This window comes from Cornus florida, unplaced genomic scaffold (assembly GCF_030987335.1).
Source record: "Cornus florida cultivar Cherokee Brave unplaced genomic scaffold, ASM3098733v1 CherokeeBrave_3.0.0_Hap2_Chr02, whole genome shotgun sequence".
NCBI classification, from domain to species: domain Eukaryota; kingdom Viridiplantae; phylum Streptophyta; class Magnoliopsida; order Cornales; family Cornaceae; genus Cornus; species Cornus florida.
The window spans coordinates 36,007,759-36,024,870 of NW_026775572.1; the positions used below are offsets into that span (position 1 = coordinate 36,007,759).

At 34.2% G+C, this 17,112-nt stretch overlaps 1 protein-coding gene across 1 annotated transcript; it reads right to left on the bottom strand.

Annotated features, from left to right (window-relative positions):
- Positions 1 to 276: 276 nt before the first annotated feature.
- On the bottom strand, positions 277 to 13,024 carry LOC132294684 (uncharacterized). Its single transcript, XM_059792627.1, has 14 exons — positions 12,593 to 13,024; positions 10,817 to 10,907; positions 10,594 to 10,678; positions 10,216 to 10,285; positions 9,891 to 9,960; positions 8,001 to 8,070; positions 4,788 to 4,833; positions 4,444 to 4,693; positions 4,151 to 4,356; positions 3,959 to 4,033; positions 3,062 to 3,122; positions 2,813 to 2,893; positions 1,100 to 1,179; positions 277 to 635 (listed from the first exon to the last, which is right to left on the bottom strand). The coding sequence occupies exons 1-14, from the start codon at positions 12,727 to 12,729 to the stop codon at positions 557 to 559; spliced, it is 1,401 nt and encodes a 466-aa protein (XP_059648610.1). The 5' UTR covers positions 12,730 to 13,024; the 3' UTR covers positions 277 to 556.
- Positions 13,025 to 17,112: the final 4,088 nt, after the last annotated feature.

The window sequence follows — 17,112 nt, forward strand, 5'->3', positions numbered from 1 at the left end:
ACTATCCTTTTCTTTATTTTCTTTTATTAATTTTTTTTCTTTTTTTCTCATAACGTTATCCATTCTTTTTTTCTTCCACTATACCAAACATAGCATAAGTTTTTCTCTAGTCTAAACCTCCCAACAAATTGCTTAGGCCCCCAGACCACCCTAAAAATAAAAAGTTAAATTGAAATAATAAAATTAAAATAACAAGTGACACCCCAAACATATAAAGAAGCTCAATTTGATTTTGTTGCTTTTGACTTTGATTTTAGAAACCTGCATTTTGGAGACTAATGCCAAAAAACCAAATTACATTCCATCTCAATCCTCTTCATTTACACCAAGATTTTAGAAGGAATCAAAACATACAAGGCATCTGCTACTTTGATGAAATGGTACAATAGTGTATATGTACAATTTTTGACTAGATATTGCTATACGGACATGACATGGAAGCTGCATTTTCCATCTAATCAATGCTTGCTTCACTTACAGTCATTACCAACAAATAAGGATTTTGGAAGAAGCTATTGATTTCAGCGATTTGTGAAAAGTCAATCGATGATTTAGACTATACATCATGTACAAGCAGCTGTTCTTCGATGGAGACACGGCAAATGGGGCACCTTTTACACTTCTCACAGCAGGTGCTGAGGGGCACAAGAAAGAATAATGGTCAGAACAAGTGAGGCTCCTTTTGCACATAGAAAGAAGATGGTAAATAGAGTGAATATGTGCGCTCATTGGAAGTTGACTGAGACATGTACATGAGTTGCAAAAACGGTACAGTGATATCGTGGGAAAAAAAAAAAAAAAAGAAACATAAATTTTCTTATCTGAGGAGCGCGAAGAAAATCCACATACTTTCAAGTAAAAGACTGCCTATGAAACTACCGGAAAACATTTTGCTTTGAAAAAACTTATTCAGCAGACTCACTCTTTTTTCTTTTTCCTTTATTTAGGTAAGAGGGGCAACAATCTAGCAGAATTTGCAGTCTAAAAAAATTTGAATTGCTCAAGTCGAGTGAAATAAATGAACAAATATATTTGAAAAAATATATATATAGACACGGGAAAAGAAATATGTTGGTAGCACAAGACGAGATGCAAATACCTGCAAAGGATGTGATGCCTACAAGGGATCAAAACTATGTTTATCTGTTCTTCAAAGCAAATCCTACACAGGATCTTTTCCTGAAAAAAACAGCAAATCGGTATGTGAGAGCTATAGTAGACTCTTAACATCAGAAACAGGAATAAGCATACAGATGGAACATTTTGTTCCGTGTACTTCCTTAAGTGCCAAGAAGTTTTTTCTGAGTGCAACAAACCTCTCAAAACATGAGTAAATCCTAACCCATAACAATAATTCTCACAACCCGTGAGGTTAGGAGCACAAGATATTGTCTCTCTATCTTTTGCAAAATGAGATTTTAAAAAGCTATATATATTGAAAGTCAAAACAAAGGTGTCTGCATACAAAAGTTCAATGGTATTTTTAGTGAAAATAATATCATCTCATATTGCCTTGCACAACAATTGAGGGGAGTCCAGTTAATTTCCCACAAGATTTATTCCAAATCTCAAGTAGTATAAGTTGTATAACTGTAGAACTTCAATAAGTGACACCAAAAATATTTCCTTGAGCATTATTGGTGACAGCCTCTACCCCAATACTCCCCTAATTACACTCCTAATATAGAAGACTCAAAACTTTTCCCAGATAAGTAAAAATTTTGTTAACAATTCCTGTTTAAATATATTTATTGAAAAAAAACTTAATGCATTCAGCATATCTTTTTCATGAATCAAAACATGTATGCATTGTGCCGTAAATGAGAATGTATGATTATGAACCCTAATTGGTGAATTAGTTATTCACTTATTCAAGAGGTGATTTTACCTTTTTGCCCTTTGATGTATCTTCAAATTTTGACTTTTCTCTTGGACATAGATACCGCCACTGACTAACTAACTAAACTAACTTTTGAAATTTAAAAATAAAAATACAGACTCCTGCTTTTGTTACGCAATTTGCCAACACTAAGTTCTAATCGTAAAACTGCTGATTGTCTTCCTCAAGCTTCAATAATGCAGCCTAATTTACAACCTAAACTACTTATTTGCTGCCAACGAGGACGACAAAAAAGAGAAAAATAAAACACTACTATTTGAGACCAAAGAAAACACTACTTCAAGAACATGCATTTGTTTTGCATGAAAATGCTATTGAAAAATATAAATAAGGTAACACAAGCAATAAACTAGGGCCATTGATTTGGACAACTCCACTTGTGTTGCGCAAGTGTTTTTGAAATGTCAATAGTAATATGCATATATTAGGATTGCAATCCAAAATACACAGCCAAATTAATTGTTTCAAGGACAGACCATTCATCTTATTCGTGGTTCCCTACTATCAATTTACAGTCTAAGTTGGACAGATGGAAGGCACTGAACAAAGCACTTAAAAGGACATTACCCAGTTCTAGTCTTGCCACAACAGGGTCCTAGCCTCTTTGGGAGGGAGGGATCGAGACAAACCTAATTTTGGTATTTTCATAAAGTGACTGCTCTTAGGCTCCAACTCACGCCAGTGGCACTGATGCTTAATCATTGAAACACTGAACCAGGTAACATCACTCAGTTGCTATGATGTGGCACTGGACAATGCACTTGGGAATTGTAATTCTTGATAACCAGTTGAACTACTTGTAATGAACTAGAGGACATTTTTGCACTGGTAAAGATAAATTCTTATGACTAGAAGCTAATAAATCCACTTTTCCCAATGCAGAAGACATTCAGTCAAAGTTGTAGAATTTACATTTTGTAGTCTTTCATACTCCAGCTCGCTAAAATTTGCAATCTCCTTTTGCTCACTAATCGCTGCTCGTAGTCTCCAAATCTGAAGAAAGTAATTGATATTCTTAGGCAGCAACATAGCATAAAATAACTTTGGATTAGTCAAATGATTACATTGACCCTAAAAAGTTGCTGAAACATGAGGATGGGGGGAAAGCATAAGCTAGAACTTAAAAAATATTGATGGAATGACAAAAGATATTGTATTCACCTCCTCAGCTAGATCTGATTTAGGCATTTTCTTCACAGCATCAGGTGAAAAGGTGTTGTACCTGATTGGTAAGAATCATAATAAGATCAGCAAACCAAGAATCTCCGACATATTAGTTTGAGACTATATAAATAACAGAAAATGCATACAGCATTAGATTTGTAACAGCAGCTACTATGAAGCATCAAGAGAGTATGCGTATATTGATAGATTCAAACAAAATTCAGATGGGCAATCCTTAATCTAAAACACCCTATTTAAAAATGCCAAATATCAATGGATTTATGGTGAAGATTACTACTGCGATTCCAATATATCGAATTTACTAAATCAATGGAAATAAAAATTCCCCAGAGAGCACATCTGCTCTTGCAGTCCATATTCAATTGGCCCTAGAGATACACAGGGAATGAACTGTGTATCAGCATGAGGCAGGGTGATGGAATTGGCATAAAGCCATGTGAATGGCTCAGTGTCTCAGGGCCTATAAGAATCAAGTTGAGTTTTCTGAGATGGCAGAATTACAACCTTTGCCACTGCAGGGAGTATTACAGAATCAAATTCTTCGATTAACACAAAATACAAAAATTTCTAGTCTTCCAACTTGGGATATATTGTGTTATAGAAGAAAAATTAGGAGTCGGAAAGTCATTCGCCTAATAGTTGCATTTTGCACAGATTGTCTCCTAGCATTGACATCTTCCACTTGAAATGACACAGTAAAATGAAGTGGTTATCAACCAAATTGGATTCGTACTTCAGAATTTCAACAAAGAAATTATTACACTCCTAAAATTGATCTAATACAGTAGAATTAAAATAGATAACCAACGTTCAGTATTTTCATGTAGGGTGTCAGTTTAAGTTAAATTCATTCCAATACACAAATACACTGACCCAGATGCCCCATCATGATAAAGTCGAGCCTGTTCCTCCCGACTTCCTTCATCAATAGACCACCAACCAAGCAACCTGTAATAATTAGACAGCCATATTGAACAAAATTTCTAAAAAGTGCTTGAATTATTGTCAGAGTTTGTGTTAACTTAGCGATGATCAATAATAGCTCATTCAAATGTTACAGCTTACCTCGACCCATGGTGCATGAGACTAAAACAATCACGCACTCTCGAGGATATTCTAAAATATCTTGCTGAACCAGCTCCACTAAATATTAACAGAATAATTTTCTCAACAAATCTATATATGGCAAACAAAAGCCCAGCTCCTTGCAGCAAGAGAAGAGGAAAAAAAAGAATCGGAATTGGAATGCGTCTAGCACCAGAAGGTGTTCCCTAAAATCAGAAAGGAACAAGGATGAGTCAACTTTATAGAACGTCAGGAGGCATGTACAATAAGACACTTTCCAAACCCCATTATACCTCTAAGCGCATAAAAAGCAGTATCTGAAAACTAATGAATGGAATTTTCATAAAATGACCACCAATGTTCTGCAAGCTGCATATTCGACTCTGGTACTCATCTTCATCAGTTGAAACCACTAAGCCACTATTCCAGTCAAGATATCTAATATTTGTTGAAGATGAACTAGGTTCTCGAATGTGAGAATGTCTATGGATAGCAGGATTGTACCACTTTGTGCAAATAAGAAAGGCAAAGCACTCTGCAATACTGTAGAAGGAGTTGCAATATTATTTCAACTGCCAAAGATGCAGAAGAAAAACCACCAATCATGCATGATGATTACAAACACAAATGAGTGTACCCAAAATTAATAAACAAGTCCCACCAACCAAGGGCAGCTACATCACCTGCAAATAATTGCAAGAAGAAACAGTCAGAACATACCTGATAAATACTGGAAGAAAAGTGGAAAAAGTACATCTTTCGAACTAGGACTAAACAATACCATGCATAAATATTTTCCAAGTAATAAATGCACATTTAGTGGGAATAAAATAGAAAAAGGAAACTATTATCACAATGCATTTAGGAAGGACATACAATTCCTGTTTATACGCATCTATATGCAAGCGAAAATTTTAAAGCAGTGCCTATTAGAGGTAGACCACATGTTTGAACAACACAGACATTTGATTCCTTAAGAATTGATGATTCTAATCAAGTACCAGCTCCTTTTATTTCCAAATAAAGAAAAACTTACAAAGATTGTTTGGACGAGAAATGTAGATTGCTCATAATGAAAAAAAAAAAAAAAATGAAAGTCGCAAACTTGCTTGCAGCGAAAAAGATACCATCTTTTTCTCCATTGAAACGTTTCTTTGACATCCTTTTCAACTTATCCCCTTCTATGCATCCAATTTTCACAAGTTCTTTTTTCTTTTTGGTGACTAGAGGGGTGTCCCCACCCTTTGGGTGAGACTAATCCCCTCAAGACACATGGCAGGCACCAATGCCATATGCCAATTTTAATCCAGAAAAAAATCCCAGTGAGGCTGACCTCAAAGGAGGGGAACCGAACTCAAAAACGCCACCTTATAAGTATTGCTCTTAACCACATCCAATTTTCACAAGTTCATGTGGAAATGCAGATCTTTTTCTGTGGAGTATCCATTAATTCTCCTTAAGGTGTATACAATTAAATTGTGCTTCTTCAAGATGTCCAAAGATATTGTGATTTCGAACGAAATCAAACAGAGAACATCCCAAGGATTAGTCGATGAATTTTATGAATGCTTCATCTGACCAGTGGACCTCCAAACAATGTCCAAGTAAGACTGCATAAGGATTTATTTTCACTGCCACTCCCATTGAACACTTCAATATTGCTCACATTCTTCATGACAAGGACATACCTATTTTTTCCTCCTTTGTCATTTTCTGGGTCTTCTTTTTTATAGGTATATTGCTCTTTGAATTTTTAGCAGTCACTGCACCAGAAAAATTCCTTGTCAGATACTGACACCTGCTTTTGCACTTGTATAACTATTCATAGTTGTTATTACATTACATATTTTCCACTGTATCCTTGATCAGAATCCATTCTCTCTATTGTCCAAGAAAGTTCAAGTCCCAACTCAACTCCACAAAGCTTTAATACTAACTTGGTAGTGTTGCTTTATGACATAATATCTTATGTCAGAGCCTCAACCGTACATTTGTTGACTTTCCTCCGGTCCTAAAAGTGCCTTAAAATCAAATCATATTGCACATGACTACATATTCCTTTGTTTTTGTTGCACATGACAAAACCATCCGGACTTCTATTCCTCGTCTTCTCATCATAAATGATAGCTCTAGCTTTTTACGTATGCACTCATTCCTTTTTATTTTGTACATGGACTAGTCGATCTTAACATCCTCGTTTAGGCTATGATATTATTTTGTACATAATTCTTTCACCCAACATTTGATACCATAGATAGCCGGTGAATCATCTTCAACTTGGTAGCTAAGCGACAGTTTCATGATATTACAAAAGCAATTCTCCATTTCATTTATCTTCTCCCAACACCAAGGGAAACACCCTCTTTATTCCCTAATTCCTAATGGAAGAATAACACATTATAAAAGATAATGACAGGTATGCTTACCAAAAGACAGTAATGGAGATGATCACTATAAGAGATCTATTTTTATCTGCAATACTGGTATCCTGAATGAATAGAGAAAAAGCTAGAGAATACTCTAGTACACTATAAATGGAGTGAGTGAGAAGAAACTAGGGAAAAGGAGAATGAGGATGAACAAGTAACAGGAGAAAAAAGAGAGGAGAAAGTAACTCCTGAATCCTAATACAATGACAGTCATTAGAATCAAGACAAGCAATAACAAAGGCCTCTGAGATATCGATTCCGTTACATTACCCCGATAATACCTTGCAAACCATCATATAGACTGTCAATTCCCTAGGGAGTCACACAAGACGAGGCCTATGCCCAAGGGACTTGGCTGAGTCCGAGATCTGTACCAGTCGTGAAATTTTATTGACCTTGCAAACCATCAGATGGACTCGGTCAATTCCCTAGGGACTCGGATGAGACGAGGCCAAGTCGAGGCCAAATTCTGATTCCCACTGTTATATCGATGAGTATCAGTCTCGGACTCGGCTGAGCCTGTTATGACTTGACCAAGGCGCTGAGACTTGATCGATCCGGAGAAGTTCCTAAATAATAAGAGATAAAATTGCACTTTTTAAAATGCCTACAAAAGAGCTTTTTAAGGCTTTGGAAAATCAGCTCTTTGTTACCAATTAAATCTGCAGAGTTGGTGTAATTTATGAAGAGAATATTCCTAGAATGCTGCCATTATAAGAAGTCCATCTTATCTATGAAACAGAGAATCCAAAGTACAACACCACAACAGGAGCATCTTGATACATAACGAACTCCTGAAGATTTTTTGTTTTTCCCTAAATAACTCCTGAAGATTAAATGACACAATCAACAAGAACAACCTCATAAAGAAGGAAAGACAAACAGACTGACATTTTGGCACCTGCTAACACTACATCAAGAGCAACCAATGCGTGTATTGACGCCTTTCGCAAACCAACTCCCAAGTAAAATTGACAGTAAGATAAAAATCCATCTATTTGTATTCAAAATCTAATTTATACTATTCTTTCATAAGTTGAAATTGGAGCAAAGTTTGAAGCTTAAACACCATCAACAATATGATCTATAGAACTAGTTCTTAACCCAAAGTGAGTACCTAATCGAAGAAAAATTTATGACCAAAAACAAATATCCCCCATAGCAAGCATGATATTGGGCCAAATGACTAGAAGCGTGTACTTTTTTTCTGATCCACGACTTGACAGGACAAGAAGAGTAAAAGAATCCTACAATTTTCTTATTAATAAAGATAACCCCGCTGAGAATTAAAAAAGTCTCTCCAAATTAACAAATGACAGCAAGGAAAAAAAAAGAAAAAAAGAAAAAAGAAAACTGCATACTTCGTTAAAATTAATCACAGAGGAAAGAGCTATTTCAATATTTCTCAACAAACAAATTACCGCATAGCTTTAGAAGAGTAAACGTTGTTGCAGCAATGAAGAACACCATTGAGATTGCAACCCAAAAGTGCTGAAAGGAAAGATTGACAACTTTGTATCAACAAATGTCAAGGAACATTAAGAATCAAATTTGGTTAAATAATGACAACAGTTTGTATTCATAACATATAGATATCAAAGAAACAAGTCACTAACAATCCCCTAGGGAGTTCCAAACAGACATGAGTAAAAATTAGAAAACATGATCATTTCTTAGCCAGGCAATAATAAAGGAAGCATCAGATACAGATCTCTCAACCAAAAATTGATTCAATTCACTTCATTATCCTTCTAACAATTTTAGAATAAATTATTTTTAAAAAACACTTCAATGCTACCTAATGACCAGAAAGAAAAATAAGGCACAAAAAAGAAGACAAGGGAAATGAATCTTTTCCCGTAGCATCTTGTAATATACTGACATAAATCCAGTTTAGGGTTACTTTTATAACAAAATATTCCCCAACAATGATCAATTATGTCCAACCATGGTATTAAAGTTAGTCGTCTTTGCCCAAGTGTGAACTGCAGATGACTCTCCAGTGGTTCCATTCCTTCTTGTGTTACTTCTGGGTCAACCCAACCCAAATGGGGAAAAGAGGGTCAGCCAAACAGCAGGCAGCTCCACATTGTACGTTTGCTGAGCCAGACCAATCAGGCATTTTAGAAAAGGGAAGGGAACTTCCCTCCGAAGGAGGCAGTAGGAATGAAGGAGGCAGGAAGCTACCGCTTCTAGAATGTAAGCTTATCCTTGACTTCTTTTTAGCATACAACTATTTTGAAATAATAAATATGCAGGAAGCTACCGCTTCTAGAATGCAAGCTTATCCTCGACTTCTTTTTAGAGCATACATCTATTTTGAAATGATAAATTATAATTGGAAGATCCACAAACCATTGACTAGACCTTAGTGATTTTATCTTTCCAATTGGTGCCGTCCTTTGCAGCTCTTAATGGAACAACTTGGACAATCAAAACGTTAAAATCAAATAAAATTCTGTCAGACAACCCAGAGTATAATATAGCAGGCAAATTTCTGTCAAGATATCCCAAATGTAGACTTTTAAAGAGCTTGAAAGGTTAGGGATTCTTTTTTCTAATTTGAACATTATTCTCTTCACATATAATGCACCAATCATTTTTATTCTAGGTATGTTTGCTTTTTGTTTAATGATACCATATAAATGTTCAATTCGAATAACATGGTAAATACAAAAATCTTTGCCCGAATTTTCAAGATTTAATCATTTGATTTTTCCAAGAATATAAAAAGTATCAAACAGGAAATAGTTGACCACTTGACCTACGTATTTAATAATTTTTGTTTTTGTTTTTGAGAGTGGGCATTGGCACAACAGTAAGGTTGTTGTATTGTGATATGGAGGTTACAGGTTCGAAACCGGTAACAACCTCTCCATGTGGAGGTAAGGTTGCATACATCTGACCCTCCCCAGACCCCGCAATTGTGCCCCCCCCCCCCCCCCCCCCCTTTCTTTTTTTAAATGATACTTTCTAATTTTTTTAATACTTTTCTTTATCTTTAAATATTAATCCTTGCTCCTTTTCGATCTTATTGCACTTGAGCAATATAAGCTACCAACTAAAAGTAATCGCTATGGCGAGAGCAGCAAACTGCAACAGCCTAAGTCAAGTGATGGTCTAACATATGGGTGCAGTAAGAAACCATAGTTGGTTAATTGGTTTCCTGGTCAGTACTTGCACACCCCAACCAAGTTCTCAATATCCTGCCTAGGTAGTGATCATTTAAGCATCTTTTGGTCCACAATAATCAGATTGCGTCTTCTTTGAAAACAATTCTTTATTCAAAGTACGACCAACTACAAACTTACAGGAAGGGTCCTCCATATTGCTTCATCACTCATGATTTCTTCATCTCCAGGCATTAGAGCCCTACACATCCTAAATGAGAAACAAATGTTGCTTGCTAAGAATGAAACACATTTTGCCAAGATAAATTGGAAAGTGTATGATGGAAGTTAAATAAAAAATTATAAATTATAAATTATAAGTAATGACCATAAAAGAGATGCCTTATCTAGTTAACACCATGAATAGCTTGTATCTTGGCTGTTACTTAAAATTTTGGTTTAGTATATTACACAGCTTTGAAACCTAAAATATATGATCCATCTGCTTGCAAAAGAGGAAAGTTACCTGACATTATCTATCAAAATTGCTGTTTCAAGTGCCAGCAAGGGCAAAAAGACAATCTTCAAGTTTACAGCTGCAATACATTACAATTCATAAATGAAATGAGTTGGAAAGTTCTAATTACTCGAAGAATGACCAAGACCAGTGCAGATGAAGACATTTAGTAATGCACAGTCACACATAACATTGTATGAAGTTTACAAATGAATAAAATTAGATAAAGATTTTTAGCATGGAGCAAATAACAATTTGGCTGTTGAACTTCTCAATTGTAATAACAATAAACAAAATTAGAAATAAAAATAAGAATTATAACCAAAAAAAAAAAAAAACAGGGCAATGTCTGATAATATTTGTTGATGTTGGGTGTTTCCTGTATACCATAACTGCCCTCGAGATACACACAAACGAGTAGTTCAAAAGCAAGAAGCAACGGCGTCGCCATGACGGCGTGAAATGGTGCCCACTGTCCACGGAAGAGTGCATAATTTGTTATTATTATCATAGCATACAGAAACAAATTCTGTATTTCCACAAGAACAACATAACAAATTGACACATAAACAAATAATAATTAAAAGTAAAACATTATAATGTGTCATACCTGGCGATCATGAGGCATTGATGGAGCAGGCAAGGAAAATCTGCCGCGTGCTACAACCACATGAAATAACCAAAGGGGTACAAAAATAATCCTGCAAATTGAACCAAAAGCAAAGCCATTTAAAATTTGAGTGAGGAAGGAAGTTTAACACTACATCCCGCATACTCCTACAAGACAAAATTAGTGCATCAAATTGGAAAAAATGTTTCTACAGATAATAACTAAAATATTTGCTGCCCTCCTGAGTGACTAACATTACACGATATTCTCTTGTTACTGCTCATATACAGCACATAGTTAGGGCAACTGCATAAAATAGAAACGCTATTCATATATCCCTGTGAATGGAAGTGTTAAACGATGGAAATACTTATATTACCATTCAAGTGTCACCTTGGAATTATTTTGCAGATGATGGGATTATACTCTGGGAGAAGAGCATCAAGAATGAATTAGTTGGAATCTATGAAGCACCGATACAAATATGGGACATAGGTAACAAACGCAACGGACACGGCGATACAACAAATCTCCAAAAATATAACAAGTATACACCAGGCTACAACAATAAAATAATGATATAATATATTACCACTGTTGAAGGATTTATAAGGATTTATATATTTAAGTTACACCCTCTCTTACAGTTTAAGCTTTTAGAGTAAATGGTTGTTAACAATCACATATACAAAAAGTTCGATTTTTGCTCATTTCATCCACAATACCATGAATATAATCATTAATTTGGGGCTTAGGGCTGGATGAGTGTTTTCTTTTTTTTTCCCCTAAAATTTTATATTATTTTTCTGTTAACGCATAATATGTTTTGAAATTAAATTGAAACCCCGTATTTCTAAACTAATTGCAAAACTATCTCTTTGCGTCCAAAAGTTTCCCAACGTGTCCAACCAAAAAAAAAAAGATATTCAAACTCCAGGCCACTCTGTAGCTGTGTCCAAGACATGTATCCAACATCGCCGTGACACATCCCAGAGGAGCGTCCGTGCTTTCTAGGTTGAAATGACTAGCACGCCGTTTTAAATGTCAATAATAGAAAGACTGAACTAGTTGAAACAACTAGCACCTACATTTAAATTTATTTAAGGAACAGAGATAGACAATATATTGCTAGCATGGTCCCCCTATGTACAAATTCTACCATAGACGATCACAATTTTACTGAATTGAGATTGACACTCTTGGCATTTTTTCTAAGAAGTTTTCAGCTAAAAAGGTTAAAAATCACTGAATTATGTCATCTCAACCATGATTTAATTAATTTTCAAAAAAGAACCGAATTTTTATCTCAAGTAACTGAGGTATAAAAGATATAATTGTTAGATTCAAATGACCCCACTACAACCAAAAAAAGAGTACTTCAAAACACAAGCAACTGGAAATTTGAATAATTAAAAAAAAAAAAATGAACTTGCTTATGTATTTTTAAACGTTTAGAAAATTTCAAAGCAAAAACAACACTTAGTTTTCAAATGTACCAGAATCAGGCAATCAATTAACATAAATACAAAGAACAATTAATGAATTTCTAAGCAATCCACATCATCTCCAAAATAAAAGGTATTTCATAGAGATACTAAAACCATTAACCTATTTTACACTGAAACAGAAAATTTTGGGAACATTGGGTTCTAGGATGTTTGTTCGAAGAACCCAAATTTTCCATCTGTTTTATCATTTTCTCGGCTACCAAACAGTTGAAAAGAAAATCACATTGACAACGGAGAAAAAAGAAAAGCAACAAGAGAAACTACTAACCACCAAGAGTAAGACACCGCACAATCGAGCTTGAGAACGAGAAAGAGGGTGAAAGAGAAGAGCGAACCATGAGCCACCACAGCCTGCAGAGACTTCGCCACTCTCCTCCAACTCATCACTCTCCTCTGAACCCACATAACCCTCTTCCAAACAGAGCCCAGGAACTGCTTGCAGAGACAAACCCAAAACACACACAAACACACCCCAAAAAACGCACACAAACACACCCCCAAAAATGAATTGGACCCAGAAACGGCTCACAAACGATGGAGGTTCCAAGAAGAAACCATTGATGATGTCTTCCACCAACGTTAAATTCAGAAACACCTGTCTCTGTCTTGATAAATGTAATAAGAATATATACTTTAGACTTTGCTTTCACGCTAAGGCCACACAATAGCTTAAATTTTCCAAAAAGAAAAAGCCACTATAGCTCATGCGCAGAAGTTATGTTTTGACGAAATTGCCATTGATCTTTATCTGTATGATGAGAATAGAAACGAAGGAGGTGAATAATTGGTGTCGGTGTCTGAGGGTTGATTTGGTCATTTTCCTAAAGGACGTTACTATGTCCACTTGGAAGTTCTTATTAAAAGAGTCGATTATATTTGCCGGATTTGGATCCAAATCCATACATTTCTCTTATTTGGATGAATGTGTGTGTATATACACTATATATGTGTGGATGTAGCAGATGGTATTGTGTGAAAAAGTAGACGTGCGTAACAGACAAATAGATGGACATTTGATTGGGTGATTGTGTTAATAATAATGTTTTGATGAGGAATATATTTGGTCAAGTGGGGGGACCAATCATCGAATGAAAGAATGAGAGCTTACCCACTTATTAGCCAACTGACCAGACTAGGGCAAAATTTGCGGAAGGAACTAGTTGTTGACCCTACCAACTTGATTTAAAAGGAATTTGTTTTTGAAACAAATTAATTAAGTCAAATTATCGAGTTTAAAAGGGTAGATATGGTAGATTAAAGGTATAGCATCATTTGGAATTGACATGAACGAATCTCATTTTAGATAGTAAGGCTATCAAAAAAAAAATTTCAAGAATTAAATCATTTCTTTATGGAAAGAGGATTCCATCATATGTGCACTATCATTTTAACATACAGATATAAAATTTAATGTAGTTATTATATTACGGCTCTATACCGTGTACCAAATTAATAACACTTAGCTTCCGGAGGTTTGACAGTGATGGTAGGAGTTCGGGGCTAGAATTTACTTGGTCAGTGTTCGACTCCTATCAAGCCTTTCAATTTTCTTGATTTAACCGGTGCTGTAGTTGAGGGGCCGGTTATAGTATCATCAGTTTGTAGCTTGGGGTGGGTCACTCAGGGACCATGCCCAGGGAAGTTCCATGTTTCTAAAAAAAAAAAAAAAAATTTAATAACACTTATTTTGTTGCATACAGGAGGAGATCTGTATCACTAAATTAAATTTTGTGACTAGATTTGCTCTTTCTCGACTTGTATTAAAGTTAATAAGTATGCCCCCTTTCTCTTTTTGGGTGTCTCAAAATAAAAGGTATAATTTTGAAAAATTTTATACAAAAATTATGTATTTCCCATATTATTTACAAAATCTGAAATATTCTGTAAATCTTTATATATAAGAGGGTCAATTTTGGAATTTCAAAAGTGAAAACATTAAATACGTCAGCCTCAAAAAATAATGAGTGAGCTACGCTAATTGGGTATTGAAAGGATAAGAACTAAAGAAGACTTTTTTTTTTACAGTATTAATTTATGCAATTATTCCAATTCTGGAATCTAATTCTATTCACACATAAATTAGGATGTCATTCAGGTAAATTATCACTCTCATTTTACATTTAAACACTTCAATCATTTAAAAGGGATATGTAATGTCAAGTGTTCAATTAGTATTCTCGATGTTGACAAAGCAAAAGTATTTTCTAAGAATTTTCTTGTACCTAACATGTATATATAATTATATATATATACATATATATATATATATGTATATATATTTGATAAAAGTAAAAACCAAGTCAACTAGGTTTAAGACTAATGTTAGCTCGTGTATGACAATGTCAATTGGGTTAACCATTTCTTCATACCGACTAACTAACTAGGTCAACATTTGTTGTCCACTCATCACCAAAAGAGGCTGGCAGAGGATTTAAGGCCATTAACAAAAACATTTATTTGAACTACCTTTGACAGTTTCGCATTTCCACATAAATTTCATTAATCTTATATAAACTTTGATTGACTTTAGAGTCAAATGACTTTATCAAGAAAAATAATCAATTTGCCTATCAATAATAAAAATATATTGACGTGACAATTAATAATGGATTGAGATAAATACTAAATATTTGTTTTTATTAAAAGTTAACAAAAGTCAATGTTGGACTCTATCCACAGACCAAGCTTACACGTATTTTAGGAGGGGCAATTGCTCCCCCCTCCTATATATATATATATAGTAATTTATCCTTGTTAATTTAATTTTTTTAATTATACATTCATAAAATATTACTATTGCCCCTTTAAAATTATTAAAAAAATTCATTCTTACTCTACTCATCTTATTTTTTGACTTCGTTCCTTACTCTATTTATTAAAATTATTTAAAAAAGTTAATCCATTTTTGTATCACTAACGAAATTGACCCGATTCTCATATTTTCTGAACAATCCTTGTTGCAGAAAGTGGCATGTTAGCCATTGGTCCCCACGTAAGGACATGACAACAATTAGTATGATTTTGGGTATGCCTTCTCTATTTGGAAAATATGGTTTTTGCAAACATATTAAAGTATTAATTCAGGTTAATTTAAATTAATGAAATTTTAATCTTTTGAATTAAAAATGTAAAATAAGTATTTGATAGAAGGAAGGAATTGAACAGTCGTATCACGCATGTGCCTAACAAAATAATACAATAGGTAAGTAAAAATTTAAATAAATTTAACACATTTATCTACCCATGAAAATGACTATATAATTCTGAATCATGTAAAATTTTTCAGTGTCTAAACATCAAACCTTAAGCTTCACATTAACTTTGCAGTAGGAATTATTTTTGGCATTTTAGGTTTGAAGGGACTTTCTGCGAAGGTGAGAAGGGACCCATTGTCCATAACTTTGATGACGACTTGTTGAAAGCTCCAATTTTGAAATCTGACATGTTATCCACTTGTTGAAAGCTACAAATGCGAAATCTGACAACCAATTTTGTTTTTAGGTGGGGTAAGTAAAATCTGACAACATGTTTTAATGTCCAAACGTTCCAATAAAAACTACCAAGCCCAACATGTTTTCATTGTGATCCTGTGCGTGTACTGGTTTAATGTTAGCGTACACTTTATGAGCCGTGACATGGGTATCAATTGAGGGTTACATAATATTATTTAATAGTTTAAAAATATTTTGAAATTATTGTTGAAATAGGAAATGCTTTTATCAATAGAACTGTTAAAAAATTGCGATATGTAAAAAATATGTTAGATATTTGGTGACATATTATAAGAAGTACTTTTCACAATTAAATTATTTTTTTATTTATTTGGTAACAAATTTTTTTTAAACACTTTTATTGTTAATTTTATAATAGTATTCTTTAATATGATATTATCATATTTAATAACCGTAACTTTATTAAGAAGGGGTAATTGTCCTTATAAAAAATAAAATTGTCTAATTAAAAAAAGTTATCAAAAATATTCAATCTCTACTTAGAATGCAGATTTATAAGCTCAAAATTATAGTTTCATTCAAACGCCCTACTGAACTAAATTTGATAATCATTTAAAGTACTTATAATGGTTACCAAACACATCTAAACGCAATTTTTCAAAATAAAAGAGATTTTAAGCAGTAGAGAAGTAATCCTAAATGAGTTCTAAGTTTTCGCGTAAATGGGCAATCGCTCACCTATTACAGTTAGTATTAGAGACAAACTCAGGGCGTTTGGGTGAGTTACCCGGGTAGGCATAGTGACCCAACCGCAACGAGGGTGTTACGAGTTCAGATGGAGGATAATGTTACAAGGGATACTTTTTCCACATTGGATCTGGTTGAGAAGTGAAATGAATATAAATAGGTGGGTATGCAGCACTATATAATCACTTAAGCTTTTGTGTAAATGAGCAAGCGTCCGCCCGTTACATTAAACCAGTCTAGTTTTATGCACTTGAAGTCTTTCAAGTCCATGTTTCAACAAAAATTACATTAACCCAAAAAGAAAATGTAATAAGATTAAAAAGTGCCACTTATGGATTGTTTTGTTTGTTACTCATAAAATAAATTTTATTTTTTTAGTACAAAAAATTTAGGCAAAAGTGTAAAAAAAATACCTCCTGAACTATCAAGAAAGTGAAAAGTAACTCACTGGACTATCTCGGGTCGTAAATCAAACCCTCAACTATACAAAAGATTACAAATAAGCCCATCCCAATCACCGGACCATATTTTTTAGCATTCAGATGGTCAAAATTATCAAAATACCCACACTTATTTATCTATATAAAAG